Source organism: Baudoinia panamericana (assembly GCF_000338955.1).
Source record: "Baudoinia panamericana UAMH 10762 unplaced genomic scaffold BAUCOscaffold_4, whole genome shotgun sequence".
In the NCBI taxonomy this organism is placed as follows: domain Eukaryota; kingdom Fungi; phylum Ascomycota; class Dothideomycetes; order Mycosphaerellales; family Teratosphaeriaceae; genus Baudoinia; species Baudoinia panamericana.
In genome coordinates, this window is record NW_006911260.1 from 631,568 (window position 1) to 656,814 (window position 25,247).

Sequence of the window (25,247 nt, forward strand, 5' to 3'; positions counted from 1 at the left end):
CCAACGGGCAGAAGCAGACCGTATATACTTTCCATACTCGAAGTACAACAAAACATGATGTAGGTGAGTGTCGTTCCGCAGGTCTACAGTACATTCTAGATCAGTATTGGCTGCGGAGACAGTAGAGAGCTCAACGACTGAAAAGAAGCACACAAAAGGGTGATGTCACCCCGCACCAACATGTTCAGCTGTACAATCATCCGTTCCCGCCTTAGATATCTCGCTCTCAGCGTCAAAATGAAGCAAGCCTGGGGAGGGGGGGTATCGAAGTCCGTCCGCTCGTTCCACCGCGCACCCAAAGTTTTTCCACTCCAACCCCTTAGCTATCAACCTTCTCTTCGCTACCTCGCCTTTTACTCTGACCCTCCCCGCAACCTCCCGATCACTCAAAGATCAATCAAACTCCCACCCACCCCCTGCCCGCCCTGCGCGCCCTGCTGCGGCTGCTGCATCGGCTGCCCACCCGGCCTCGCCCCAAACGGATTCGCACTCCCCATCCCCATCCCCATCCCCATTCCGGGATGCGCCGTCGCCGGCCCCGTCTGCGCGGGATACTGAAACTGCGCCGCACTCTGCTGCGTATAAAAGGGATTGTTCCCCGTCCGCGCCGCCTCCAGCCTGCCCATACTCCCCTGCCCGGCGGAATTGACAAAGGTGGCTCCCGCGGTGTGATGGGCGGGGACGCGCATTTCGCCTGTATTGCCGAAGGTATCCTGCCCGGCGCCGGAGGCTAGGAGGGCGTTTAGGTGGGCTTGGTAGGGATCCTGCGGTTTCTGTTGTTGTTGCTGTTGGAGGGCGGTGGGTTGTTGTTGGACTGGCGAGCTGGGAGGTTGATGGAAGTTTGCGATTGGATTCCGGCGGGATTGGAATTGTTGGGCTGTTTGTTGTTCCTGTAGCGCGGAGAGGGTGGGCGCTTTGGAGGCGAAGGGGGACTGTGTTTGGGGTCGGTGGGCGGCGAAGGGGTTGTTGGAGCCTGTTGGTTGGGCTTGGACGGGGGTGGAGATTGAGTTGTTGGCGCTGGCCCAGGGGTTGTTGGAGCCGGGTTGCGCGGTGGGCTGTTCTTGAATCGGTTGCTGTTGTTGCTGGCCGAAGCCGTTCATCTGTTGCGCCCACGGGTTGTATGTGTTCTGTGGTTGGATGAACTGGGCTTGCGGTTGCTGCATCTGCTCGTATCCCGTTTGTTGCGGTTGTTGGTAACCGAAGCCGCCGCCGTAACCGTTCTGGAAGCCTGTGGGTTGACTGTATGCGTTGTTGAGGTAGCCGGTCTGCTGCGGTTGTTGCTGCTGTTGTTGCTCAACCGGGTTGCCGAACCAATCCACGGCTTGCTGTTGCTGGTAGCCCTGATTAAAGCCCGTCGGCTGCGGAGCTTGGGCAGGAGCGTCGTCGAATAATAAATTCGCCTGGTTTTGATCCTCCAGCTCGCGCTTCCGCAGCTCTTCTTCCTCCTTGCTGAGCTTGATCGCTTTCGCCAAATCATCGTCGTCGTCTTCCACCGGCTGGCCCCCTTTCCTCCGCGCAGCATCCGCCTCGGCCTCATTCTTCGAAGCTTCGAGCGCAAGGCGATACTCCAGGTCGTCATCATCGGTACTGGCAGTGTTGTGTGTATGCCTGCGCCGGCCTTTGCGCTGAGGCGTGGTCTCTGGCTCCTCGACCGATCCACCAAACTCTTCCAGGCCGGTAACGCGCGACTTCCACGAGCCTCGGTTGGCTCGCTCAGTGCGCATTCGCTCCTCGTCCATGATCAGCGATGACAGCTCCTTTGCCGAGTGTCGGACTGCTTATGATTAGCTTCCTCAACACTCCGACCAACATCAATTCAAACTTACTGGCCGCGCCAACGTCTCTCCCCTCCTCGTCAACGTGGATGAACTCGCGCAAAGTCTTGATGATGTAAATGTTCTTGCGCGCCCACGTCACGACCAGCTCGCTGCCCTCATGCAGGCAGTAGTCGAGCACTTTCAGACTCTTCAATACATGTCGCCAATTCTTGCCCTTGTCGTTTAGGCGTTTATCGAGCATGTCCATGACCTCGTAGAAGTCGGTAGAGCTATTGAAGGTAATACGGGCAATGTCTGCCATGTCGCTCCCCGTAGGTCCCCAAGGGTCATTGCTGGTTGCTGTCGCGCATCGTAAGCAGTTGCCTAACCATTGCTGGCTTTAGGACCGGCCCTACCATTGCGCACCTTGACCTGCACGGTGGAGTAGCCTTTGGTGACATTCTTCACGCTGCGCAGGACTTGCGACATGTTGCCGGAGTGGTATGCTGACGCGGTAATGCGTAGCGAGTGTCCGGGGGTCTTCCCACGAATCGTTGATTTTAATATGGTGGTCGCAGATTAAGCTGCGCTTTTGCGATTATTATCGCTTCGAGCTTCAGTCTGAGCTTCGGATGCGGGATGATGTAACAGTTGTAGGGAGAGGCTATGGGTGGTCTCACATCGAGTCCCCAGAGGATATAAGTAAAGTATGGGTGACGAGTGTTGAGGCAGTGAGAGGGGGATTGTGGGAGAGCAAGAATACGCAAACGAATGCGCGGCGTTGCTTCGCTCATTTCGCTGACAACTGCCCCTTCGTCATCCCATCGAGCTCCACGGCTCTCTCCGCCCTAGTCACGTGGGCAAACTCTCTCCGCATATGACATTGGCACAAATATCGAACTCGGTTCTGCAAAGACAACTCGTAATATATATATATATATATCGACAGCAACCGCCAGCATGAACACAGCAGTACCAGTCGTGCGAACGCTCGCCTTCAGGCCACGACCTGCAATCCATCTTCGACCATGCAACGCAGTCATTGGCGTCAAACGGCCAGCATGCCGCACCTTCGCCGACGACAAGTTGACCGGCTTGCCGCAATCGGAGCAAGGCACCACCGGACCCAACATGCAGCAGCAGGAGCACGTGAGTGAGGAGACGGCGAAGATGAACGAGATCATGGGCAAAGAGGGGCCGGATATTGAGGGTCAAGGTACACCCGTGCAAGATGTGCGTTCGCTTATATTGCGGGACTGTCTGTCAGGCCAACAGCTAAACAGTATGAATTGTAGATATTGAAAGCCGAGCCGGAAGCGCAAAAGCAAGCTCCCCAAGTCATGAAAGACTCCATCAGAACCGGCCAAGGAGCAGCCAACGCCAAGCCTTCCACCTCACGCTCCTTCTCCACCCTCACGCGACGTCGACAACAAGACCTCACCACCTCCACCCACCTCCCCTCCTCACTCGACCCCTCAATGATCCCCACCGCCGCCCAACGAGCCACCTACACCGACTCACACCCGCCCGCCCCACCCTCCGTCCAAGACACGAAGACAGGCCACAAATTCCCCCTCCCCTCCCTTCCCCTCCCGCCCACCGCTCGAAAGGACGAGCGCTACGACCCCATCGTCACCCAACTAACCAACCTCCTCATGCGCGACGGCAAAAAAGCCACCGCCCAACGCAACATGACCACCATCCTGACCCACCTCCGCACCTCTCCCGCCCCCGTCTACAACCCCACCCGCCCCCTCCTCCCGGGCGCTCCACCAGCCTCCCACCTACCGCTCCACCCAATCCTCTACCTCACCCTCGCCATCGACTCCGTAGCCCCACTCTTACGGATCCGAAGCCAACGTGGCGCGGCGGGAGGTGGCGTCGCCCTCCAAATCCCTGTCCCACTTGGGTTACGGCAGAGAAGGAGACAAGCGTTCATGTGGATCCTGGACGCGGCGGAGAAACGGCAGAATCGGGGCAGCGGGCGGGATATGTTCGCCACGCGCGTGGCGGAGGAGTTGGTGGGGATTGTGGAGGGGCGGAGTGGGGTTTGGGAGCGCAGGGCGGCGGTGCATCGCTTGGGCACGACGAGCCGGAGTAATTTGACTTATGGGAGTCGGGGGAGGAGGTGATAGCAGCAATATATGTGCGATGGCTGTGATGGGTTTCTTTAAAAAAAAAAAAGGAAGTGACTTGCCCGCCACTGATCGTGCTCGGATTTGAGGCGGCCACGCACGAGAGAGCGACTTTACATGCTCCAATGACATGGATCCACCGATTTCCATGTAACCCGCTTGTTGAACCTGCACTTCCATCCCCTTTTCTGTGAGTGGAGAGGACTGCTGTCCGTCCAAGTCCAAACGTACCATCCCCGGCTATCAAACCCACCCTCGCGCCACTGGTATGTGTGGACGTTAATGCATTTAGGTTGTGCCCGAGGCAGCCTAAAGCCTGATTTATAACGATGCAGGTCCGATAGCGACAGGCAACATGCACCGGCATAACACAAGCCCGTCCGTTCTTAGCCGTCTTGCTATACTGCTCTTACCTCGTGCCCGGTACAGGTTTCCCAGAAAGTTATAAGGTCTAGTATGAAGTGGCGAGAAATCGTACTGTCGTTTATACAAGTATTTTGACCGGGCAATAGGTGGGAGAGGATTTGATACATGCGCTGAAGTGGATGAGGCGACTGTCGGAGCAGATGAGAAGCAACTCAGAAAACACCTTCAAGAGCGCCGCCTTTGGTGTGCTTAATGAAGCTGGCAACGTTCAACGACGTATACGCCAGCAGCTATCGAAGCCTTCCGCCACCCGTCCTTCTGTTGGGGAGCTTGCTTAGAAGAAACTGAGTAGCCTCTCGCTCCTTAGTAGCCAGCCTTACTTTTCTCCGCGAGAGCAGTACCGTAGCGAGGCCGCTAGGATATATGACGACGAAGAATAACACCTCGAGTGATCATCTACGCTACTTGCGCCGCACGTCGGTTTTCCTGGCCGCAATTAGCCCGGTTATCGCACTCTGATCGCCGGTCGCGCCCATCTGGACTGATCGTAGTCGCAGATCTGTGCTCATTGGGCCTTGATGCACGACGCAGCCTTTATTCTCATACAATGCCAGATCCGCACGCGCACGCGCAAGCAAATTTACAACACTCTTCTTGTACCGCGCTAGGAGCTTGCTATGCTTATCGGTTAACTGTAGGAGTCCATTGACTGCTGTAAGGTACTTGTAGTGCTCGCCACCCGGATGCATGAGCGTGAGTTTGTAGAACTTGGTTGCGGGTAAGTCTAGTTCCGCTGCGCTAGCGACGTTCTCCTTTGAACTCTCGACGAGGTCCCTGGACCATTCTGCGTGGATTGCAAATGCCGTGGTCAAGATGTCGAAGGCCGTAGAGCAGACACTACCGTCGAGCTTCCGTACTTTGACCACAGGATGAGACTGACCGGACTGGTCTGTCAGAGCGTTAAGGGCAGCATCCAGGTGCGTGAGTGCGTTGCGAATGTCAGGACCATCTACCCAAGTAAAGCCGTACTCGCAGGCCGGGTTTCTAAGCAAGACGAACGTAGGACGAATAGCTTCAAGGACGGTGACTGAGTCATTTAAGGACTTCAAGTCCGATGCTAGTAACGTCACTCCGTCGAACAGCGCGATAGCAGACGTATTGAAAATCTCCTGCCCCTCCTTGGTAGAAGCAGAAGCGGCCGCAGAGACGAGTACGGCAAGCATGAAGCAGGTAGCGATTCGAAGCATTGCGTTCAAGTAATCTGGTGTTAGAGTCAGCTCATCCTAGTAGAGCACGTTATAAGGTAACATACAGCGACAAGGGCCAATGGCCTTTCCAGCCGTCGTACTAGGTCCTTGAGTAGACTGCGTTTCGATGTCGCTAACCAGCAAGTGCTAGAGTACTCGCAGCGTAGAGCGTGGAGTTGCAGGCTGTGCGAGCCGCAATGTCAAATGACAAACGGTAGAGTGGCGACGATGCGAAGGCTCTTCAGTTTTTATACCCTTGCAACGTACTAACCAGTACCCGTAACTGCTGCAGGAAGCATGCATGGTCAAGGTGAAGTACGGAGTGGGCTGTGCTCACTTCGAGAAATTGACATTCAGGCGGGTAGATGTGGCGTAACAGCATGCTAATTGCCTGCAGCCAGCATTGCACCCTGCATTGCATGCGGACCGAGAGAGCATCTGTAGCGCAGCGAGCAATGTTGTCCACGGGTTTGTTACATAGTGAAAGGATTGGAGGATCGCGGATGCGTGCTATATCACTCGTTTAGCGGCTTCCGGCTGGTCCCAGCTGGCCTCACTTCAAGGACGGAGGCAAAGTGAGTCACTTCGCCTGGACCTTGCCAGGTCATATGATTTCCGTTCGAGGGATTTGGCTTCACTTCTCACACCCCAGTAGTAGCGCCAAGCCTCTCTCTAGCATCCTTAGCAGCCTTCTCAGCCTTCATCTGATCTCGCAGCTTCTTCCGCAGCTCACGTAAATCAGGCGGCGTCTCAATGCCCAGGCGTTGACGAAGAACATCGACATCCGTCTCGAGCTCCTCCTCCCAGTAGACGTTGATTACCTCCTCCGCCTTTAGACCGTTGCTGATCGCCCATGGTCCGTACACTTCGAAGAATCGCTTTCGCTCTACCGGCTTCAGCCTCACAATCGCCACAAGTGAAAGCGCGGTCATTGGGAGGAGCGTGTTCGCGAACTCAAAAGCTTTCACCGCGAGCTCGCCTTCAATAATCACGGGTAATCCAGTGATGGCGTGAGTGAAGTCATGTGTTTCGCGATATCGCTGCATGACGTAGGCTTCCTCCGGATCGTCAATGTAGCGTACAGAATCCCGAGTGTCGGGAGTAACGCCTTCGCGGTCCAGCCATGCGGCATAAGCATGCCCGACAGTGTTGGCAGGTAGCTGACGAAGCCTCTCAAGACTCATGCTCTGGCTGGTGATTCTGGGCTTGTCGCGGAGAATGCGGCGGCCGGTTGGGTTCTCCAGCATTGCTCGTCGCAAGCGGGAGACGAAGTACGGTTTCGCTGTCGCCTCGCCGAGAGCAGCGATTAGATCGTGTCGGTACGGGTTTCGAAGGGAGCCAAAGGCAGAACCGATTGCTAGGCCGCCACGTTCAAGCAAGGTAAGTGGGACATGGCCGGGATAGTTGGGTGGCGGTCGATGAAGCACAGAGAAAGTTCGCCGCCGTACGGAACTTGGCAGGCTAAGAAGCTGCTTAAATGCTTGTAGAGATGTTTTGCCAGGCATTGTTGTTGTATTTGAGCGCACGTGACTACAACCTAGAATAGAAGTTGTCCGAGACGTGAAGTTCACTTTGAGTGCCAAGTCAATGGATCCTGCAGACTGCGGAGATCTTTCCCGAAGCTTGCAGTTTGCGGGTGCATGACGAAGAGACTCTACTTGTCCACACGTGCCATCCTCCATCTGTACAATATTAAGGGTCCAACGGAGTGTCTGAACTCTCTGCACCACTATGATATGCTTCGCAGCATAGCGTAACCAATCCTGCCTTTCACGTCAGTCTACCACCTCCCGCGCCGGATACTGCGGACCAAAGGAAGATGCTGCAGCAGCGGTAGCCTTGATGCGGGCCGGGTGGCCATTGCGATCTCACAGGCTGTACGATACTCTTGGTGGAACAGGCAGGATAGCGCTATGGAGGCGCAGACGACGGGCGGGAAGCCTACGTGGGACGAAGTGCGGGACAAGGATGGCGGCATGGACAACCCTAACGATGTCTTGGGCATTGACGCTGGAAAGGCAAGCCAGGCGAACCCACCTGAATCTGCTGGGAGCCGGTACGCAACGCGACCTGACGAGATAGGCGATCGCACTCGCATTCATCTGCTCGGCACTGGCGCAATCGGCAAGCTTGTCGCCCATTCCTTGCGTGGCGTTCCGAATCCGCCACCTATCACTCTTATTCTTCATCGGTACCGTTTGCTCGAAGCGTGGCAGAAGGGCAAGAAGGTCATCACGATCCAGGATGGTAACGACGAGAATATCAAAGTCGCCAGAGGCGGCTTCGATGTTGAGCTTATGGCTGAGGTACGACAGCAGCATGGCGTGACCCTTTCGAAGACTAGCCCTGATGTCTATGATTTGGCCGGTGAGGAAGGCAGACCACACGAAGTAGCCGAGCAGATGAAAGCTTTGCAGCAGCAGGAAGCTGAGGAGCGGGTTGCAAGTCAAGCCGGCTTGAAAGATCCGCGGACTACTGCGCCAGATGCCAGAAACCCCTCAGAAAGGACTTCCTCAACGCCTGCCAAACCGCACAGATATTACCAAAGATACCCCCAAGCCGCCCGCGCCATCTCCTCCTCCGCAATCGACAACCTTATCGTCACGGTCAAGGCGCCTCAAACCATAGCCGCTCTCTCCGCCATCGCTCACCGCTTGAATCAAACTAGTACGATCTGCTTCCTCCAAAATGGCTTAGGCATCGTCGACGAAATGAACGACAAGCTGTTCCCAGATATCGCCACCCGCCCAAACTACATCCAAGGCGTCATCACTCACGGGGCAAATACGCCACCTCACATTGCCGATCGCGATCCCTTCTTCGCTATCCATGCTGGACACGGTACTATTGCGTTGAGCCCGTTACCAAAGGCAGGATTCCAGCAGTCATCCACACCTTCAGAAGGCAAGAACTGGGGTGCTGAGCTGTCACCAACCACACGCTATCTCATGCGAGCCTTGACCCGAACGCCAGTGCTTTGTGCCGTCGGTTTTACTCCCACGGAGTTATTGCAGCAACAACTTGAAAAGCTGGCGGTCAACAGCGTGCTAAATCCGCTTACTGCGGTGCTAGATGCCCGCAATGGTAGCCTGCTTTACAATCTCGCCTTGACCCGGACGATGCGGATGTTGCTCGCTGAAACTAGCCTGGTCATGCGAAGTCTTCCGGAGCTGCAGAACATCCCCAACGTCAATCAGCGCTTCAGCGCCGAGAGGCTGGAGCACTTGGTCGTGGGTGTGGCGAACAGGACGCAAGACAATATCTCGTCTATGCTTGCGGATGTGAGGGCGGGGAGACGAACGGAGATTGATTACATTAATGGATATATCGTGCGACGCGGGGAGGAGCTGGGAATTAAGTGTGTAGTTAACTATGCGATCATGCAGACTGTCCTTGGGAAGGCGTTGATGACGAATAGGGAGGCGCGGGATGCTGTGCCGATGGAGAGGGATCTGAATGCTGAGACTTGAGTGCTAGGTTGTATTGACCGACAAACAGCTCGTTCACGCGTTGCTCAAGGCATGTAGTATCCGTGGACTTTGCTGGCCGCACTGTCGACTATGTATTTATAGCAGTACACACAAGCTTCTGGACGCGGCATTGCCGACAGTAGTCAAGGAGCTATGCGATTGCCTTTCTGGTCACCTCGCTTATTACACTTAGCTACAAGGTCCTCCCACCGATGGCCTTTTACTGAGGTGAAAATTGCTCGTGGTCCGGAAATGTAGTGCCATTGCCGAATGCCTGGACGCCGCAGGGTCGACTGGCTGAAGGTTACAAGAAAGGTCCGCAATGCCTAGTAACGCAAGGGGCGTGCACGAACCCTGCGAGCTTCGACTTTGCCACCTATTCTTCTCGCTGCATCTCCTCCGCATCGTTCTTCCAGTCGCGGAACAATTTCAATACGTCGTCCATCACGACGGGAAAGATGCACTCCACCACGCCATTGTCGGTGCCGGAGCTGAATGTGGGACAGCTCACAGGGTCGTTGTACGCTTCAGGATCGTATGATGTCTTGGATAGCATCATGCCCTCGTACTGCGACCGACTCAGACTTGCGGTTGAGTGTGCGAGATCGCTTGTTGAATTTGCTAGATCGCTTGTTGAATTTGCTAGATCGCCGACGGAAGAGTCCAAGCCCGGGGTATCTGGTGAGACCGCAAGGCTTGCGACGCTTGCGACACTGTCTTGAAGCTGAGAGGCGCTCTTCGGAAAGGAGTAGGAAGAGGCTCTGCCGAGACTGCTGGCCTTGCTTTCTAGACTTCGCAAGCTAGCATGGCTTGCACCGCTACTGCCGTGCGTGAGTGAGTTCGTTGAATCATGACGATCTCGAATTGCTGACTTCTTGATGGGAATTGGTGTGCTCGTGCTGGACTCTGAGCCTTCACTTGCACGGTCGTTTGAAAGTCGGCGCTTTGGCGTCCTGTTTGGATCATCGTCTGAGGCCTTGCCATCTTGCGCCGTTTCTTTTGCCTCTTGGTTCTGATCTGTGGGAAGCTGCTGCATGGAGTCTATCAGGTCGACGACTGACGGAAGGCCGCCAAATGCTGGTACGGCGAGCAACTGCCCCTTCGGCTTTCCAGAGAGGACCCAGGCCTTTGCCCTGCCGCCTTGCGCCGCGAGAAAGCTACTCAACTTTTCGCACTTCAGGTCTGTCGGCTTGTGCGTGGGCTGAATGAGGGCTACGGCCTCAAGCTGCTTGCTGAGCTCACCGTCTCCGTCGGTGGCGAACTTAGCATCGAGAAATTTCAGGACGGCCTCGGCGCCGTCACTGATGCCGATGATGTGCAGTCTGACATCAGCGCGGGTGATGTACGGGATGACTGTGTCGAACACGGTGCGTACGTGCGCTTCCGGGGTCTTATGGCCTTCAACGTAGTTATGCACTGGGTCAATACGTATGTGGTCGTGGACAGCACTTGGCTTCGGGCGCGCGAGCCACGACTGCAACGTGAAGGTCTTGTTGAGTTCGTGGCTGTAGATTAGTGCACCTGGGTTCAGGATGATGATACCTGGAACTTCCCCAGGACTCGTTACCTTTACCGCTTCACCACGCTTCAGGGGCATTGGCTGAACACCAGCATTCATCGCATCGAGGCAGCTCAATGACACGCCAGATACCTCGCTCGTATCCCATCCGCGCAGATTCTTCATCAAACCCACCGCAGACCCCTCGTCAATGCCACCTTCCCTCATCAGGAGACGGTACGCCCAAATCCCCAGATCCTGCGTGCTTTCATTAACGACAACGATGACGTCCTTCCTACCTTTCAGTGCGTCCAGCTCAGTGGCTAAAATGGTCACGTGCGGCATCTCCGGCATCTGTTCCTCGAATGTCTCCATGGCGAGATGGAGCGGCTTGACACCCACTTCAGCCAATTTTAACACTACGGCACCGCGAGCGCACTCGTGAATCGCTTCTTTGCGAGTCTGGTTGCTGCGCTCATTGTCCGAATGGAAGAAGTCGAAGTATTCGGCAGCGGCGCCCTCAGTGACCGACATCTTGACGATCTGGCACGGCTCATTGACATGAAAACCAAGTGCTTGAAAGTCGGCGGGCCACTTAGGATCTCGTGGCAGGTTGTTGTCTCTGCGCCGGAACATGGCCGGTCTTGTTGATTGTTTTATACGTTATGCTTCTAAGAGATCAGAATTTATGTGGTGAAGAAGTCGTGCCGAGGAAGGTTCGCCGGCTCCGCTCCGCTGTCTGCGTCTGCTGAAGGGGGAAGGCGCGAGGAGGCGGAGCTTGCAGGAAAGCACGTCAAAGCAAGCAGAGCATCTAAGGTACAGATAGAGGTGAGCGCTGAAGCTACAGCAACCTACCCCTACACGTGATTGTTGCAGTCTCGTATGAACGCAATTACTGTGGATATCCAGAGCTGAGGCCACGGCCATACGCTGTGTGCTGCTTTGCCTTCTCACCATATCTCCATATAGGCTTGCTCGAGCGGCCCGGCTCATACTCGTACAACCGTCGTCCAGAATCCCATCCAACCCATCGAGCTAACGCCGGCGCTATGCAACAGCGTCAATCCCTACGCTTCCCAATGTTTACCAGCTCGCTTTCTTCACACCAGGTAACCTGCCCGCAAGCGCATTCATGCGGAATTGGAACTGCGCAATATCAGGTCGCTTCATTGCGATAAATCATAGTGTTAAAGACAACCACAACATACCCTCGCCATTCTGAAGGCTCTTGAGACTCCCCTGCCTTTGCCCCCCATAATACACCGGTTCTTGATCTTGGTCGGGCTTGTGTAGGGGTGCATTTGGGTCAATTGCAGTTGCGCCTGGGCTCTCGTTCGTTGTGGTAAGGACGTATTCCGCACCAGGTATCTAAGTGCTTGTCTGCCGTGCCTACTGTCAACATCCTCACCCATGGAGAGGCGGCAAACAAATAGTGAACACCAGGATGCTGCTGTTATTGAAATAACGAAGCTTACCTTTCCGGTTCATGCTCCTCGAACACTTTCCGCTTGGTATGATCTCGGATGATTTTGATGTTGACGAAACAGCCCAGATCAAGCTTCCTTGCACGGAACTGCGCCATGATGAACAGCGACCTGAATTGGAGACAAGATAGAATGATGTGCTGCTTGTGCCTCGCAAAGTCGGAGGCGAGCATCAAGGGAACCCTAACCCTATGGCACGCTGTATCCCGAGAGTGGCCGAAGTCACCGCGCCCGACAACTGGAAGCCAGACAAGCATTAATCGCCAACCTCAGTTCGGTAACACAAGCGAAGCTAAAGCGAGCTATTTGTGGCTTCATAATGCCTGCTTAGCAACCTCAAGACGTTCCTCGAGATGGGCGCGTTGCAAGCTCATGAGCCCGCAGCCGCAAGATCCTGGCTGTTATCAGAGCGGCCCAGTAATTGCTCGACCGTAAACCTTGCCCGGCGGTGCCTCTACCGGACACTTTCGGCAGTCACTTTTAAGACTACGCCACAGGAAGCTGGCGGTCACAGTGCCGAAAACCAAGAGCTACTGAAACGTGCGACCATGCGTCGCCGGCACGGCAGCTGCCGGGAGATCACTGAGCAAGGTCTCCGTTTCACACTAACCTCCCTCGCTAAACACACCAACCCAAACATGCCTTGTTGAGCGAGACGGTTAAGTTTCAAGGCCAGGATGACCCTCCCAACTTTGCATTTGACCAGGCTTTCGGCAAGGCGACCAGAGCAACTGCAGAGGCAACCGACGCGCTAGGTGTGATAGAGCTCAGGTCGATGCTGGAAGTGGCTTTGTACCTCACTGGCCTTTGGACAGACAGCCACCCTGCTATCATATCCGCCGCGGGATGTTCTGTCGCAATCGTTGGAACCGAAGGTAACTTCGAGCTTTGTGTTTCTGCTCTGCGGGAGAGGATGCATCCTGTTACTAACTTATAGCACGATACTTGTTGCTGAAGGCCGTTCTGCACTTTCTTTTGTGTTTATCACCTTTCCGTATTGTTGCTTCACAAGCCTGGCAGCTTTCGATTCCTCGTATCACTTCTCGCGCTCTCTTGAAAGCTCACGTGCCCAAAACGAAGGCCTTGTTACTGATATAGGTACCCAACACTGCATCAGAACAGCGCGATATACTCGCAAACGCTGGCACCGGTCCGGAACTGGCAGCCTCCCTTGCGATGGCGACGGAGCTTCTGCCTCCAACGGGCTCTCCAGTGACCTCAACCGCACCGCCGAGCAGTGCTGCAACGACCACTACCGATTTTCCTTCTTCCGCTGCGACATCATTTGTGGCTTCGACGCACATCGCGCATCGCGGTGCCGAGCTGTCACAGCACGTAAAGCAAGTCGCCATCCCTACCGCAATCCTTGGTACGTGTAAGCTAGATCGTTGGCATTCAGACTCTCATTGACCACTCAAGAATAGGGTTCTTTGTCTTAGCTCTTGTACTCTATAGCCTCTACCGGTGGCTTCAAGGCACAACGGTCCATGAAATTATTTGTTTCCGGCGACATGAGCCCAGCGAGATCCTACTAAGCCCTCGGCCGCAAAACAAGGGACTGACAGCGTTACCAATACATCGAGAGATACGATACTCGGTGGATTCTTCAAGGCACCCATCTCATGTTCACCTTGCACGACCGCCTCATGAAGCTCCGCTTTTACCCCCATTGAAGCACTTGACACTGACGACGTCCGATCCCACCACATGCGACAACACTCGACATGCCGTGACAAAGTCGACCACGGCGTCTGAGACGCACTTACGGAAGCCGGAAAGGGTGTTGACCGGTTTCGACAGAGGGCGTTCAAAAGTGCAGACATCGTCCAGCAAAGACACAACCAAGTCCGACTTCCGCGTCGGAATCCGCGAGTCAAATGTGGATCTGGCGAATGGCGAGCGCGATATAGTATCACCTGATCGCTGGAGCTGGACCAACTCGCAGGCTCCACCAACGCCTCGAGTATATGCGCCAAGTCTTCACTCCTCGATCTCAAGCTTGTCGCGCTTCCTCGGCGTCAGAAGCTGGGTTCGAAGCCGCCCGTGGCGCATCGATGAGGAGTGTCCCCCATTGCCTAAGCCCACCATTGCGAAATGGCCAAGTCTGAAGAATAAAGCATCATTTCCGGTCCTGGCCCCACGGTGACGAACGAAGGAGAGAATATCTAGATGCAGGGCATCGTGTGAGCAGTTTAGACAGACAACAGCATGATCAAGCACGAATTGACGATATATCATTGTTTACGTTGTCGAAGTACCCTATGCAGTACAACATTAAATGTGCAATAACCGTTGTGCTTCGCCCATGCAACTGTCGGCTAATGTGATGACGTTGCCCCAAATGGGAAGGTACTCTACGTCAATCCTGAGCGTGACCGTTGTTCACGATATGCAGCTTAAACCTTTCCTTTCACATTGTTAGTTTCAACCTTACCAAAACTGTGTACGATGACTGGCAAGGTTGGAGTCGCCCTCATAGGGAGCGGTAAGTGATTACAAAGTGTGGCCGCCCGACGTCGTCACACTGACAACAGCAGGCATTTTTGTCAAGGAAGAGCATCTACCAGCAGTGCAAGCCTGCGAACATCTCGAGTTAAAGGCCATATACTCACGATCTCTAAAGTCGGCGAAAGGCGTCTCTGAAGGACTCGCAAATGTTGATCTCTACTCGGATGACTCCGAACGTAGCTACAAAGAGCTGCTCTCGAGAGATGACGTTCAATCGGTCATCATTGCACTACCCATTCCCGTACAACCAGACTTCATCAAGCAGGCTCTAAGCGCAGGCAAGCATGTTTTCGCGGAAAAGCCGCTGGCCAAGGATGTCGCTTCCGGGCTAGAGTTGCTTAAATGGTACCACGACAACATTGACACCAAGAAAGTTACCTTCGGTGAGCAGAGCGATGTTCAATGGCCCCCAGATTGTCTGCATGATAGCTGACTTCCTCACCCATGGCTCGTCAGGCGTAGCGGAGCAGTGGCGGTAATTAGAGCGACGTCTAGCGCCCTGCGCACCGCTGAGACCATGCTGATTGTACTAGGTACTACAACTCCTTTCTTTTCGGTGCCGAGAAGGCCCGTTCTTTTGGTAAGGTCATCGGCTGCCGAGTGAAGGTCAGTGCAAGCATTCAGCCGGGCATGAAGTACCTCGAGACCGAGTGGAGAAAGAAGCCAGAGTATCAAGGTGGCTTTCTCCTGGACGGCGGCGTCCACTTCATGGCAGGCATGCGGTTGCTACTCGGTGAGGAGGCGAAGGTGGTCAAGGCGAGTGGCTTCACGACGCAGTTGCAACCTTACCTGCTGCCCATCGACACAGTGGATGCTGTGTTCAAGCTGGCGAATGGGTCAACGGGTAACTTCTCCGCATCTTTTGGCACGACGTTCAAGGGCGGCGAGTGGAGTGTTGCATGCGAGAATGGTAGCGTGACTGTGTCGGGGCAGAAAGTCACCATCAACCCGAAAGACGGCGACGAGGAGGTTGTTGAGAAGCCTGACGAGCAGGGCGGTGTGAAGCAAGAAGTCTTCGCGTGGGCAGAGAGCCTCGTCTCCGGGAAACAAGAACCACGGCAACTGCCAGAACAAGCATTAGCTGATCTTGAGGTGCTGGAAGCGATGTTGACAAGTGGCGAGAAGGGTGGGCAACCAATCGAGCTGAAGTACCAATAGTGGTCTGCCTTCTTGTACCAGCACTCTCGCAGTGTATGGCTTCGTCAGATATCAAAGCCGTCGTACCGGCGACAGGGATCGCTTTAGCTGTAAACTACACTTTGCAGGTCGTCAAGCAGCATTCAGTCCAACAAGCTTGTTACTTCCTTTCCCAGATCAACGTGCTTTTTTAGCGACTGTACAACCGTCTTAGCATCCAACGCCCTGCACAAGTCCATGACCTCACCGTCGACCGGCGCAAAGTACACCAAATACCCCAAAGCCGAAAGCTGCGCCTTTACCGCCTCCTCACTGTCTTCGCGTGGCAGAGCTTCCAGCAGCGAGGCTGCAATTTCGACCTGCAGCTCTTCCGCCAATCCATCCCGAGACTCTTCGAGGCGCGAGCGGTAATTACCAGCTGCCAGATTGAAAGCTAACCATGACGCGGCAACTCTCGTTGTGGGGTGTGAAAAGTCAAGCAAAGCAGCATTGACAAGTTGGATGAGAAGTGATGCAAGCGAGCTTTCATCCGGTCGCAGTATCTGCCCGACATACAGGTGAGATGTGAAGAGGTTGCAGGCGAGGTGGATCGTGACCAGGCGGAGATTATGGGGGCAGTCTGGGAGCTCAATGACATGCTTGACCAGGGTCTGTACCGTGGAAGAGCCATGGTCTTCCGCCAGAAAGCCAGTGACACGGGGATCAATCATAGCACATCGGAGCAAGTCGACGGCTGCGAAGCGGACCTCGACCGGCAACGAGAGCACCTTTGTGGCAAAGGTTTGCGAGGTAGATTGTAGGTTCGGCAGAGTAGCCTCTCTCGGATCCGCAGTCCGCCTCTCAACGAACGATCTAAGGGCAACGATCTCGGGGTATTTGGCAGCATCGCCAAGTTTGACCATCAGCTTGTCCATGGGCGGTACCTTGCCGTAAGTGACTGACTTCAAACTCCCAAACTGTAAGGTAGGCACTTTCAGATGGGAGTGAGGATGTGGCGGGTATGCCTGCAATATCAACCGCTCGACGTTGGCTTTCAGCAGCGAAGGATCCGCGCCAGTCCATTCGTCTTGCTTGGTGCCCTTGTAGAAGGTCATGAACGTTGGTGTGGCACGAATGCTGTATCGCGACCCAATCTCCCGGGCTTCGTTGATATCGACCTTGACAAACTGCGCATTGGCATGTTGTTCGGCTAATTGGTCGAAGGTGGGATACGCTAGCTTGCAAGGCGCGCAAGTGGAAGACGTGAAGAAAACGACGACTGCCGGGCGGGTCGAGGAGGCGATGTGCTTGTCGAGCGCACTCGCTTGTGTAACGTGCATCACTTTGCCGTGTCGCCCTGCCGTTGGCTGGGGCTGGCCATTGATTGCAACAGGCTGCCCCATCCTGCCGTTCATGGCAGTGGGGATATTCTGCGGTGGCACAGGTGCTTGAGTGACAGAGCGCATGCTCGCATCAATCTGTGACTTGAGCATCTGCCCAAACGGTGTCTCGAGAACTCGCTTCGGCAGGCCGGTGATATGATCCGGAATCCCTCTGCCGACCAGGAACATCGAGAAATCATTCGTGAAATTGTTGCAGTTATGAGCAAAGAGATCGTACGACTCCGGCGTGTAGATTTGCTTCAGACTTTCGAGATAGTCGAGGATGACTTCCATCGGCAACTGTGTCGTTCCCATATGGATCTTCTCGATAGGCTGGCCATGATGAGTTGAACCTGCATACGACGTCTGCACGCCGGCGCCGAAGAAATACTCGATGCCGCCAAATACAAGGGAGGTGTGAAACACAGCGTCGATCGAGATCCCCAACATTTGGCGAGAAAACTGGCGAGCCATGCCATGTGTCAAGTCATAGACGTAGAGTTCAATATCCATGTTGTGCAGCTTGGGTGGGACAAGATGGAGGTTGGCGTGAAGTTTGCTGGCGGTTTCAAGGCCTATAAGGATCTATACAACCGATATCGACCATTACGAACGGTCGCGTCCTTATATGCACACGTTTTTGTCATTCAGGCACTGATGGTGACGAGTATTCATCTGTTGAACGGAGCCAGCTCCGGTGGCAATGCAGGGGCAGAGCGTACCGACCCATGGTGTTGGCGGCGGAGCGCGCCACGAAAAGGGGTCTTTGAGATGCCCCTCGAAGCTGTTGAGCATGACTTGTTATTCGAAAGCATGCGGTCCTGCTAGCCATCTGCCGGCAACTTCTCTGTCGCTCATTTCTTTTTGTCTCGGCCTGTGCGACGGAGATTGGATCGTCAAGGCATCGAGCTTCACAAGGCTTCATGCCCAGCGACGTTAATACCCCGCCAGAGAGCACAGTCTGGTCGTACATTGGCCTTTCTGGACGGCCACGTAGACGGTCCTCAAGCGCGCTACCAAGGCGTGAGACGGCCTATTCTTACGAGAAGCCCAGCCACGGAAGTTCAATGCAGGACAAAGTACGAGCGGCGTGGATGAATCAAGGCCAGCGGTCGCGGTACATCAAGACTGGTGCCGTGATTGCGTTCGTCCTTCTGATTGTATACTACATCCTACCCAGTCAGTATGCGCCTTCAGCATCCATCCCAGGCACGGGCAAGTTCCCAGGCGGCGACGTGGCTTCCGACCTGTCGACAGCAACGTCGAGATGTACAAAGAGCTACTCGAAAGACAAGCCTTTGGTGCAGTATGCGCTGATGGTAGATGCGGGAAGCACTGGCAGCAGAATACATGTGTATCGCTTCAACAACTGCGGGCCCACGCCGGAGCTGGAAGACGAAGTGTTCGAAATGACTGCTAAGAAGGAGGGCGGCAGCGGACTCAGCAGCTATAGGAGTGATGCAGAGGGTGCGGCCAAGAGTCTGGACGTGCTCATGGATGTTGCGGTGAAGAACGTGCCAGAGAAACTTCAGGGCTGCACTCCAGTGGCTGTCAAGGCAACCGCAGGGTTGAGGAAGCTGGGACCGGAAATGAGTGAAGCTATTCTTAAAGCAGTGCGCGAAAGGCTGGAGACCGTATACCCATTCCCAGTCGTCAGCGCCGACAAGGGTGGTGTGGAGGTCATGGACGGTAAGGACGAAGGTGTCTACGCCTGGATCACGACCAACTATCTCCTGGGCAAGATTGGAGGCCCAGACAAGACGCCTACGGCCGCCGTCTTCGATCTCGGAGGCGGCAGCACGCAGATCGTCTTCCAGCCCACCTTTCCTATGGCATCAAACGGTGGCATGCCGCAGAAGATGGCGGAGGGCGATCACAAGTATTCGCTCAGCTTCGGTGGTCGGGATTTTGACCTCTACCAGCACTCATACCTAGGCTACGGTCTGATGGAAGCACGCAACAACCTTCACCGTACGGTTGTGCAAGGCTTGTACGATGCGCATTCAACCGATGCCAGTAAGTCATGGCTGTCAGAACCGATCAGCAACCCCTGCTTCCAACCCGGCATCAGCCGCAACGTGGACGTCAACCTCGAGGAGAACCACCCTCTCGGCAAGACAGTCACGGTCAATATGACAGGTCCCGCGGCCGGTGCGCCAGCTCAATGTCGAGCGCTTGCTGAGAAGACATTGAAGAAAGACGCCACCTGCGCCCTCACTCCCTGCGCTTTCAACGGCGTACACCAGCCATCACTGTCGAAGACGTTCGCGAGAGAAGATATCTACCTATTCTCATATTTCTATGACCGCACGCAACCGCTCGGTATGCCGGAGTCATTTACATTGCAGGAGCTGAAAGACCTCACGGCGCAGGTCTGCTCGGGTCCGGAGAATGACGGCTGGTCCGCTTTCGAGTCTGTACCTGGAGCTGTCGACGAGCTTGTTGGTGAGCCACAGACGTGCTTGGATCTGAATTTCATGCTTGCTCTGTTGCATACTGGGTACGAGATGCCGATTGATCGCGAGGTGAAGATTGCGAAGAAGATCAAGGGCAACGAGTTGGGTTGGTGTTTAGGTGCCAGCTTACCGCTGTTGAGCCAAGAGAGTGGCTGGAAATGTAAGATCAGTCGGACAGGGTGAAAGCTTGATGGAGTGGTGTGGTGTTAGCATGGCGTTGGTATGTACTGTTTGCGTATAGAGTGTTCACCACCCACTTTCTGCAGTGGACAAGTTATACCCAGACCAGGGTGTCATCTTCACATCCTTTGATTCTCGGGGCTCCCAGCTTACTGAGCGACGATGTGGAGATCGGAGACATCGGCGGAATGGCGGAAGCAGACATTGCTGCCTACTGCATCAACGGCGAGGTATTGCGGGAAGTGCTTTCGTGAAACCCTCACATCTCGTATTGGTTGTTCTCAATGTCCGATGCCAGATCTCGAAAGAGCCAATCTTCGCTCGATCCACACCATGCCTGCCCTCCAAGGCTTGCGTTGCCGTCAAACTGCCGTCGAAGCGCATGCTACGTTCGCAACCCTAGTGTAGCCGTATTGCGGAGTGACGTCGTGTGTTAGTCTCGACTCATACAAGCTGCGACACTGTTGCGCCGTCGGGCCGCGCAGAGGCAGAGGAGCTCCTCCCGCTTGTTGAGTAGGCTCTTGGAGTGTCGTGAACGGCGGGCATTGTGTAGTCAAACCACTCCGCTTGTGTGTCAACTTGCATAGGTCGTGACGTCGCACGCTCAAGCTCCACAGCTGTGTTATCGTTACCGACATGGCTCCGTTGCAATGTTGTACTTTCATCTACGCGACCGTACGAGTCTCGATCCCCGTTTCTCTCAGCTCCACATTATTAATTCCGAGGCTTTTAGGCCCGTGTCCGTACGTCGACCCCTACCGTTGCCCTGGTGAGGTGGTGGACTGATGAAGAACAGTTCATGGCAAGCTTACATCACGTATCGACACGTCGCTGGATCTTCGGTTCGCGTATCCTCCCACGAAGCCAGTCAGGTACGAAGGCTTTCACCCCTACCATCGCTTCTCCGTCTGGTGCTGCGATTACGAAGTGGTCGTCAGGGCCGTAAGAACTCCCTTCCCCAGACACCGTAAGATCGCTCATCTGCTCCAGCCTACACATGCCCAAACCCACACTACCCACCCTCGCAATCAGCTTCCCAGTCGACCGCTTCCGCGCATCGTCTCTTCTAATCTCCATCTCCACTTCCTCTCCCATCGGCCCCATGGCTCCCTCCACAGCTTCCGCAGCCTGTAGGTTATACTCCAACTTCCCCGGCACATCCTCTCCATGCGGATACAGCACCACAGGCAGGATCCTCCTTCTCACCACCCCCGTATGATGCGTGCGAATCGTCAACTCCTGCCCCACATAACATCCCTTCTTAAAGTCAATCCCGCCCATAAGATCGATATTGCAGTTCATAGGCAAACTGTCATCCCGCGCAATCTCCTTCTGTCCCTCTGGTACGCCGCGCAAGTATCTGCGGATCGTATAACCGCTCAGCGGCGCCTGCTCCAACTCCTCCAGATCCGTAGGGCGACCCTCGCGACTCGCTTGCGCCGCAGGCAGATAGAGTAGTCGTTGGCCCATCGACGGGCCACGACAGTCGGTTAAGCGCGGCCAGCCGTCTTCCCATCGTCTCCTCCTCTCATCTGCTGCTGCACCCGCACCCTGCTCGCTGCCCGTGCGTGCAACCCCACCATGCCGCGTCCATCGCTCTCCTTCCCGCCAAACCTGCCACACCTCCCCCTCGCCCTGCTCCAGCACCGCCATCTTCAGCTTCGCGCGGAGTTTGTGCCGTTTCAAATGCCTCATCAGCCCTTCCGTCTCCGCCGCATCGACTTCTACCAGAAAGCCGGGGTCGGACGACTCGTTGTTCATTTCAGCGTGCCAGTGCGTGCCCATAGTGGGGTAGATGAAGACATCATGCAGCACGCGTCCCTGCGCGGTGAGGAAAGCGGCGTAGAAGGCAGATAAGGCAGATTGGTTGGCAGAGGCATCAGATTGAGGGATGGGAAGATTGGCGGTGATCAGGCCTTGGAGGAACCTGGCGGAGTCCGGACCGTGGATCGAGATGAGACGGCGGGTTGTCAAGTGGACGGCCGCGGAAGGTGGAGGGGGAGGGGGAGGGGCGATTGATACGGTGCTGGAGTAAGCACGAGGATGGCGGAGATGGAGCTGTTGGGAGCGGCATTGTGCGCAGATGTACGGTGCTCTGCGAGTGACTGTCACAGACATGATTGTAGCAGAGCTATATGTAGCGTAACCCAAAAAGCGCGTCTCGAAAGCGAAGTACGGGTAAAAGGTGGGGGACACTTGAAGCTTCGACGCCGTCTGACCCAAATAAGTAGGCACGCTTTAATGCTAGAGCGTGCTACTTTCGGCTCGGATCGACTAAAGCCGTCTCATATGCCAGTTACGATATTATGCCCTCTTCGCGCCAGCGCTTTTCACCACCCCGTTGAGGTAATCCAACAGAAACCCCTTGGCCTCCACCGGCGTGCCCGCGCCGCTGCCCTTCCTCCCGCTCCCCTTCTGCCCATCCGTTCCCTCCATTAACACGCCACCACTTCCCAGTCTGGTAGACCTCTTCTCAAAGCTCGGCGTCGGCGTCGGTGTGGAATTACCATCCCCAAGCTTTCCTAGGGCCGCGTCTGCAAGGGCACTTGCAGCCAGTGCTGGCGCAGATGCCTGCGAAAGCAGACTCGCCGGCGCCACTCTCTGCGCCGGCGTCCCGAGCGCGAAAGGTGAAATCGGCGTTCCCGGGCTCTGCAAGTCAGGCTTGGTCGCAGCAGGGCGATTGAACAAGTCGAGAAGTCCATTCTGCTGAGGCGTCGCTTGCCGCTGATGCACAAGCACAGTCTGCGCGCTCGGCTTTCGTTCGGGTTGTATCAATGGTGCAGGTGGTGGAGAGGTGGCAAGCGCAGTTGTAGGTGGTGCACCGTTTAACTCTACAGATTTCGCAGCAGGGGTCGGCGCATTCGTGAGCAAACTCAACAGCCTACTCTGACTTCCCTTTTCCGGAAGTGAAAGTGAAGATGCTTCCGCTAACGGCGACATCGCATTACTATCACTCTTCCCGAACAACGCGAGTAGTTGCTCTCTCTTATCCACACCCGGCTTAGCCACCGCTGACTGCTCAACAGCCTTAGCAGCCTTCTGCACCGTCACTGGATCCACGCTCTCAGGCCTCTTGAGAACCTGTATATGGGGCTGTGATGGTTTCGGTGTCGGCGTCTCGTTCCTGAGCGGACTACTCGGCATCCTTCCATGGTTCGCAGACTGCAGTCTTTCCGATGTCGGTCGGGTCAGGATTGTGAAGTGCGGAAGCTGCGGCTGGCCATTTTCGTCCGCCTTCACCTTTGGAGATCGCGGCAATCGAGCAGCACGCGGTGCGTGCTGCGCAGATGGTACGCGCTGTATAGTGGAGATGTCGTGATCAGTGGTTTGCGCAGTCTGCGCAGGGACACGTGCCGGGGCCTTGGACACCGAGGGGTCGTACAGCTGGCCTCGCGACTTTGGTCGTTGTAACGTAGTGGGTGGAGGGACATTCACTGGTTGTTGCGCCGTTTGCGGGATTGGCGGTAGCTGAGGTGCTGACGGACTTACCGGCGACTTTGACTTGAATTTTGAGGGTAGTGTCCGCGTAATCTCATTAAGCGTAGGCTTCCTCTCTCGGAGCGTTGCCGGCCTCTCTAAGGTATTTGTTGCAGTCGGCCCGTCGGAGAATTCGACAGACTCAGCTGTAGGCAACTGTAACGGAAGCAGATCCGGGGCTGTGGTAGACTTCCTTAAGAGGCCCAAGAGAGCTGCTTGATGCTGGCTCGGATGCCTCGCTGCGTGGCCGGCGCTGCCTTGTTGCACTGAACCTTGAGAGGCAATCTGCGTCTTACCTGCACCGCCTTTGAAGGCATCGAGCAAGCTAAGGGAATGCGCGTTAAGGTTCGGCATAGGCAGATGCTCTGCTTTGGGTACTGCAGGACTGCCGGCAAGCGGTCCATGTGGGCCTTGCGGAGCTAAAGACGCGTTGGACGGTCTTGGTTGATATTGGGCTTCTTCTTGGGGTGCCGAGACGCTAGAAGCTTGTACGAACGGGTGTCGTATATTGTAGGCTTGCTGCACGCTGTTCTGTCGTTGCTGAGGTTGTTGAGAGAAAAGGGTTCCAGCAGGCATGCTCACCCTCTGCTGCTGGTGGTGCTGCTGCTGGTGGTGGTGGTGGAACGAGTGAGGGTGTACATTGGCATTGGACGGGTTCGGCAAAGACCCTTGCAAAATTCCTGCTGGGCCAGTCCCGAAGACACCTGGTTCTGCTAAGCTAGCATTGCGCGACACTTCCTGTGGTACGCTGTACGGGAACTGGGGAAAACGCTGCTGTTCTCCTAATGACGGCTGGCGTGGGTGATGAGGCTGTGACGTGTCAGGTTGCGCTGGGAATGCGTTGATCTGTTCGAGCGGTGTTTGCGGGACGCCGGTTGCCGGCTTTAGTGCACCGCCCTGTAGTAGAGAGAGGAGGCTGTTAGTTTGTGGCCCAATCGGAGCTACTACTGGTGTCGAAGTGTTGCCATTGATACCCGTCACTCCAATGCTCAATAGCCGCTTCAGCTCGGCACTTCGGTCCACAACAGCCGCATCAGGTACTGTCTGGCTCCCCTGGTCCACAACACCCTCCGTCTCCTCATCAGAACCAATATGCGCATGCGCCATCGCATCACCAGGTGCCGCAATTTGAGCATCCCGTTGCGCATCCACTCGCACCTGCTGGTTGATCCATTTCTTCAGCGGTCCCAGGAACGGCGCAACCATGTAGAACTTGCTCGCATGGTTGCCTTCGCCGCCATGTTGCTGCTTGCCCTTCTTGAAACCGGGCAGGTCTCGCACATAGTACCAAGCAATCTTGCTGATCTCCTTGCGGGTTTGGGGTTCGAAATGCGTGTCCTCTTTTACGCCACGGAAGACGAAGAGGCGGATGTGCTGTTCCCGCATGGTGACGTCTATATACTTGACTTCGTCCTCATCTAGAGGGACAAGGCCAGCAGCGCGAACATCGAAGCCGGTCTCTTCGTAAACTTCACGTACGGCGCAGTCGAGATCCTTTTCGTCTTTGTTGATCTTACCACGTGGGAAGGACCATGAAGCACCTTTCTTCCAGCCCTTGACGAGCACTAACTTCTCCAAACTGTCATCCATCAGAATGGCGCCGCGGACGGGGACGCGGACTTTATAGGCGAGGAACTCCTCGAACGCAGCCACATGCTGCTCCCCAGTAAACCCACTCAACAACGGGCAGTGCTGGAAGAGCTGCAGACAGAACTGCCGCAGCGTAAGCGACGGGAGCTGCTTGCCCGCTGCAGCCGCTGCAGGGCGTATAAAGTCTTCATAGAACCATTGCGCTTCTTCAACTTGGAAGCAGAGGCGGGGCATAGACGACAACTCGGAGGCGGGGAGGTTGAGAAGGAAGCGAACGGTGAGATCATCCAGCCAGTCAACTAGGCTCATCTTTGTAATCGTCTCGGTCATGTTGGCGTGGGTGGGGGAGCATTGCGCGGGCAATGGTCCAGCAGTGGGTGAAGGGCGCAGTGTCGATGCGGAGTGAGAGCGACTGAGATGGCGGTGGTGGTGCCAGTCGAGATTGATCGCTGGCTCAGGTAGACCACCCAAGAAGTGGTATATGAGAAAGGTGAACGTGTACGAGGCGATGCCGCTAGTGAAGACGGTGTGATAGACGTGTACTGTTGACTCTCAGCGCCGTGATGCTCAAGCTGCCGCGC

General features: G+C 55.4%; 14 protein-coding genes across 14 annotated transcripts; 6 read left to right on the top strand and 8 right to left on the bottom strand.

Annotated features, from left to right (window-relative positions):
* Positions 1 to 386: 386 nt before the first annotated feature.
* On the bottom strand, positions 387 to 2,246 carry BAUCODRAFT_146631 (uncharacterized protein; the record flags this gene model as incomplete). Its single annotated transcript, XM_007676676.1, has 3 exons — positions 387 to 1,774; positions 1,827 to 2,117; positions 2,174 to 2,246. 3 exons carry the CDS (start codon positions 2,244 to 2,246, stop codon positions 387 to 389), a joined length of 1,752 nt encoding a protein of 583 aa, XP_007674866.1.
* Positions 2,247 to 2,888: 642 nt separating this feature from the next.
* BAUCODRAFT_67254 (uncharacterized protein) lies at positions 2,889 to 3,889 on the top strand (the record flags this gene model as incomplete). The annotated part of the gene is made up of 2 exons (XM_007676471.1): positions 2,889 to 2,990; positions 3,053 to 3,889. The coding sequence occupies 2 exons, from the start codon at positions 2,889 to 2,891 to the stop codon at positions 3,887 to 3,889; spliced, it is 939 nt and encodes a 312-aa protein (XP_007674661.1).
* Positions 3,890 to 4,348: 459 nt separating this feature from the next.
* Positions 4,349 to 4,657, top strand: BAUCODRAFT_411596 (uncharacterized protein). The gene has a single exon (XM_007676677.1). It carries the CDS (start codon positions 4,438 to 4,440, stop codon positions 4,594 to 4,596), a length of 159 nt encoding a protein of 52 aa, XP_007674867.1. The 5' UTR covers positions 4,349 to 4,437; the 3' UTR covers positions 4,597 to 4,657.
* Positions 4,658 to 5,651, bottom strand: BAUCODRAFT_411595 (uncharacterized protein). The gene is made up of 2 exons (XM_007676678.1): positions 5,571 to 5,651; positions 4,658 to 5,519 (listed from the first exon to the last, which is right to left on the bottom strand). The coding sequence occupies exon 2, from the start codon at positions 5,503 to 5,505 to the stop codon at positions 4,720 to 4,722; it is 786 nt and encodes a 261-aa protein (XP_007674868.1). The 5' UTR covers positions 5,506 to 5,519; positions 5,571 to 5,651; the 3' UTR covers positions 4,658 to 4,719.
* A 495-nt stretch (positions 5,652 to 6,146) lies between these two features.
* On the bottom strand, positions 6,147 to 7,010 carry BAUCODRAFT_22893 (uncharacterized protein; the record flags this gene model as incomplete). Its single annotated transcript, XM_007676106.1, has 1 exon — positions 6,147 to 7,010. The coding sequence occupies one exon, from the start codon at positions 7,008 to 7,010 to the stop codon at positions 6,147 to 6,149; it is 864 nt and encodes a 287-aa protein (XP_007674296.1).
* Positions 7,011 to 7,173: 163 nt separating this feature from the next.
* On the top strand, positions 7,174 to 9,376 carry BAUCODRAFT_32053 (uncharacterized protein). The gene has a single exon (XM_007676200.1). The coding sequence runs from the start codon at positions 7,419 to 7,421 to the stop codon at positions 8,973 to 8,975; it is 1,557 nt and encodes a 518-aa protein (XP_007674390.1). The 5' UTR covers positions 7,174 to 7,418; the 3' UTR covers positions 8,976 to 9,376.
* A 668-nt stretch (positions 9,377 to 10,044) lies between these two features.
* On the bottom strand, positions 10,045 to 11,109 carry BAUCODRAFT_67235 (uncharacterized protein; the record flags this gene model as incomplete). Its single annotated transcript, XM_007676467.1, has 1 exon — positions 10,045 to 11,109. A coding segment is annotated over one exon (1,065 nt), but the record flags the coding sequence as incomplete, so codon positions are not given.
* Positions 11,110 to 11,352: 243 nt separating this feature from the next.
* Positions 11,353 to 12,081, bottom strand: BAUCODRAFT_32054 (uncharacterized protein). Its single transcript, XM_007676201.1, has 3 exons — positions 11,949 to 12,081; positions 11,682 to 11,853; positions 11,353 to 11,619 (listed from the first exon to the last, which is right to left on the bottom strand). Exons 1-3 carry the CDS (start codon positions 12,053 to 12,055, stop codon positions 11,557 to 11,559), a joined length of 342 nt encoding a protein of 113 aa, XP_007674391.1. The 5' UTR covers positions 12,056 to 12,081; the 3' UTR covers positions 11,353 to 11,556.
* A 1,052-nt stretch (positions 12,082 to 13,133) lies between these two features.
* BAUCODRAFT_120958 (uncharacterized protein) lies at positions 13,134 to 14,103 on the top strand (the record flags this gene model as incomplete). Its single annotated transcript, XM_007676679.1, has 2 exons — positions 13,134 to 13,326; positions 13,382 to 14,103. The coding sequence occupies 2 exons, from the start codon at positions 13,134 to 13,136 to the stop codon at positions 14,101 to 14,103; spliced, it is 915 nt and encodes a 304-aa protein (XP_007674869.1).
* A 302-nt stretch (positions 14,104 to 14,405) lies between these two features.
* On the top strand, positions 14,406 to 15,623 carry BAUCODRAFT_22896 (uncharacterized protein; the record flags this gene model as incomplete). The annotated part of the gene is made up of 4 exons (XM_007676107.1): positions 14,406 to 14,442; positions 14,495 to 14,848; positions 14,895 to 14,940; positions 14,999 to 15,623. The coding sequence occupies 4 exons, from the start codon at positions 14,406 to 14,408 to the stop codon at positions 15,621 to 15,623; spliced, it is 1,062 nt and encodes a 353-aa protein (XP_007674297.1).
* Positions 15,624 to 15,684: 61 nt separating this feature from the next.
* On the bottom strand, positions 15,685 to 17,681 carry BAUCODRAFT_411584 (uncharacterized protein). The gene has a single exon (XM_007676680.1). The coding sequence runs from the start codon at positions 17,474 to 17,476 to the stop codon at positions 15,746 to 15,748; it is 1,731 nt and encodes a 576-aa protein (XP_007674870.1). The 5' UTR covers positions 17,477 to 17,681; the 3' UTR covers positions 15,685 to 15,745.
* A 376-nt stretch (positions 17,682 to 18,057) lies between these two features.
* BAUCODRAFT_120961 (uncharacterized protein) lies at positions 18,058 to 19,602 on the top strand (the record flags this gene model as incomplete). The annotated part of the gene is made up of 1 exon (XM_007676681.1): positions 18,058 to 19,602. The coding sequence occupies one exon, from the start codon at positions 18,058 to 18,060 to the stop codon at positions 19,600 to 19,602; it is 1,545 nt and encodes a 514-aa protein (XP_007674871.1).
* Positions 19,603 to 20,412: 810 nt separating this feature from the next.
* On the bottom strand, positions 20,413 to 22,301 carry BAUCODRAFT_120980 (uncharacterized protein; the record flags this gene model as incomplete). Its single annotated transcript, XM_007676682.1, has 2 exons — positions 20,413 to 21,704; positions 22,286 to 22,301. The coding sequence occupies 2 exons, from the start codon at positions 22,299 to 22,301 to the stop codon at positions 20,413 to 20,415; spliced, it is 1,308 nt and encodes a 435-aa protein (XP_007674872.1).
* A 1,694-nt stretch (positions 22,302 to 23,995) lies between these two features.
* BAUCODRAFT_120963 (uncharacterized protein) lies at positions 23,996 to 24,996 on the bottom strand (the record flags this gene model as incomplete). The annotated part of the gene is made up of 2 exons (XM_007676683.1): positions 23,996 to 24,088; positions 24,235 to 24,996. The coding sequence occupies 2 exons, from the start codon at positions 24,994 to 24,996 to the stop codon at positions 23,996 to 23,998; spliced, it is 855 nt and encodes a 284-aa protein (XP_007674873.1).
* Between the last annotated feature and the right edge of the window lie 251 nt (positions 24,997 to 25,247).

Bases quoted from the DNA above. Each gene is read 5' to 3' on its own strand.
- BAUCODRAFT_411584 (XM_007676680.1), bottom strand. From the start codon at position 17,476: ATGGATATTGAACTCTACGTCTATGACTTGACACATGGCATGGCTCGC.
- BAUCODRAFT_411596 (XM_007676677.1), top strand. From the start codon at position 4,438: ATGAGGCGACTGTCGGAGCAGATGAGAAGCAACTCAGAAAACACCTTC.
- BAUCODRAFT_411595 (XM_007676678.1), bottom strand. From the start codon at position 5,505: ATGCTTCGAATCGCTACCTGCTTCATGCTTGCCGTACTCGTCTCTGCG.
- BAUCODRAFT_32053 (XM_007676200.1), top strand. From the start codon at position 7,419: ATGGAGGCGCAGACGACGGGCGGGAAGCCTACGTGGGACGAAGTGCGG.
- BAUCODRAFT_32054 (XM_007676201.1), bottom strand. From the start codon at position 12,055: ATGGCGCAGTTCCGTGCAAGGAAGCTTGATCTGGGCTGTTTCGTCAAC. The intron at 11,854-11,948 runs GTAAGCTTCGTT...TAGGCACGGCAG, and splicing joins GAGGAGCATGAACCGGAAAG to ACAAGCACTTAGATACCTGG. The intron at 11,620-11,681 runs GTATGTTGTGGT...GATATTGCGCAG, and splicing joins GAGCCTTCAGAATGGCGAGG to TTCCAATTCCGCATGAATGC.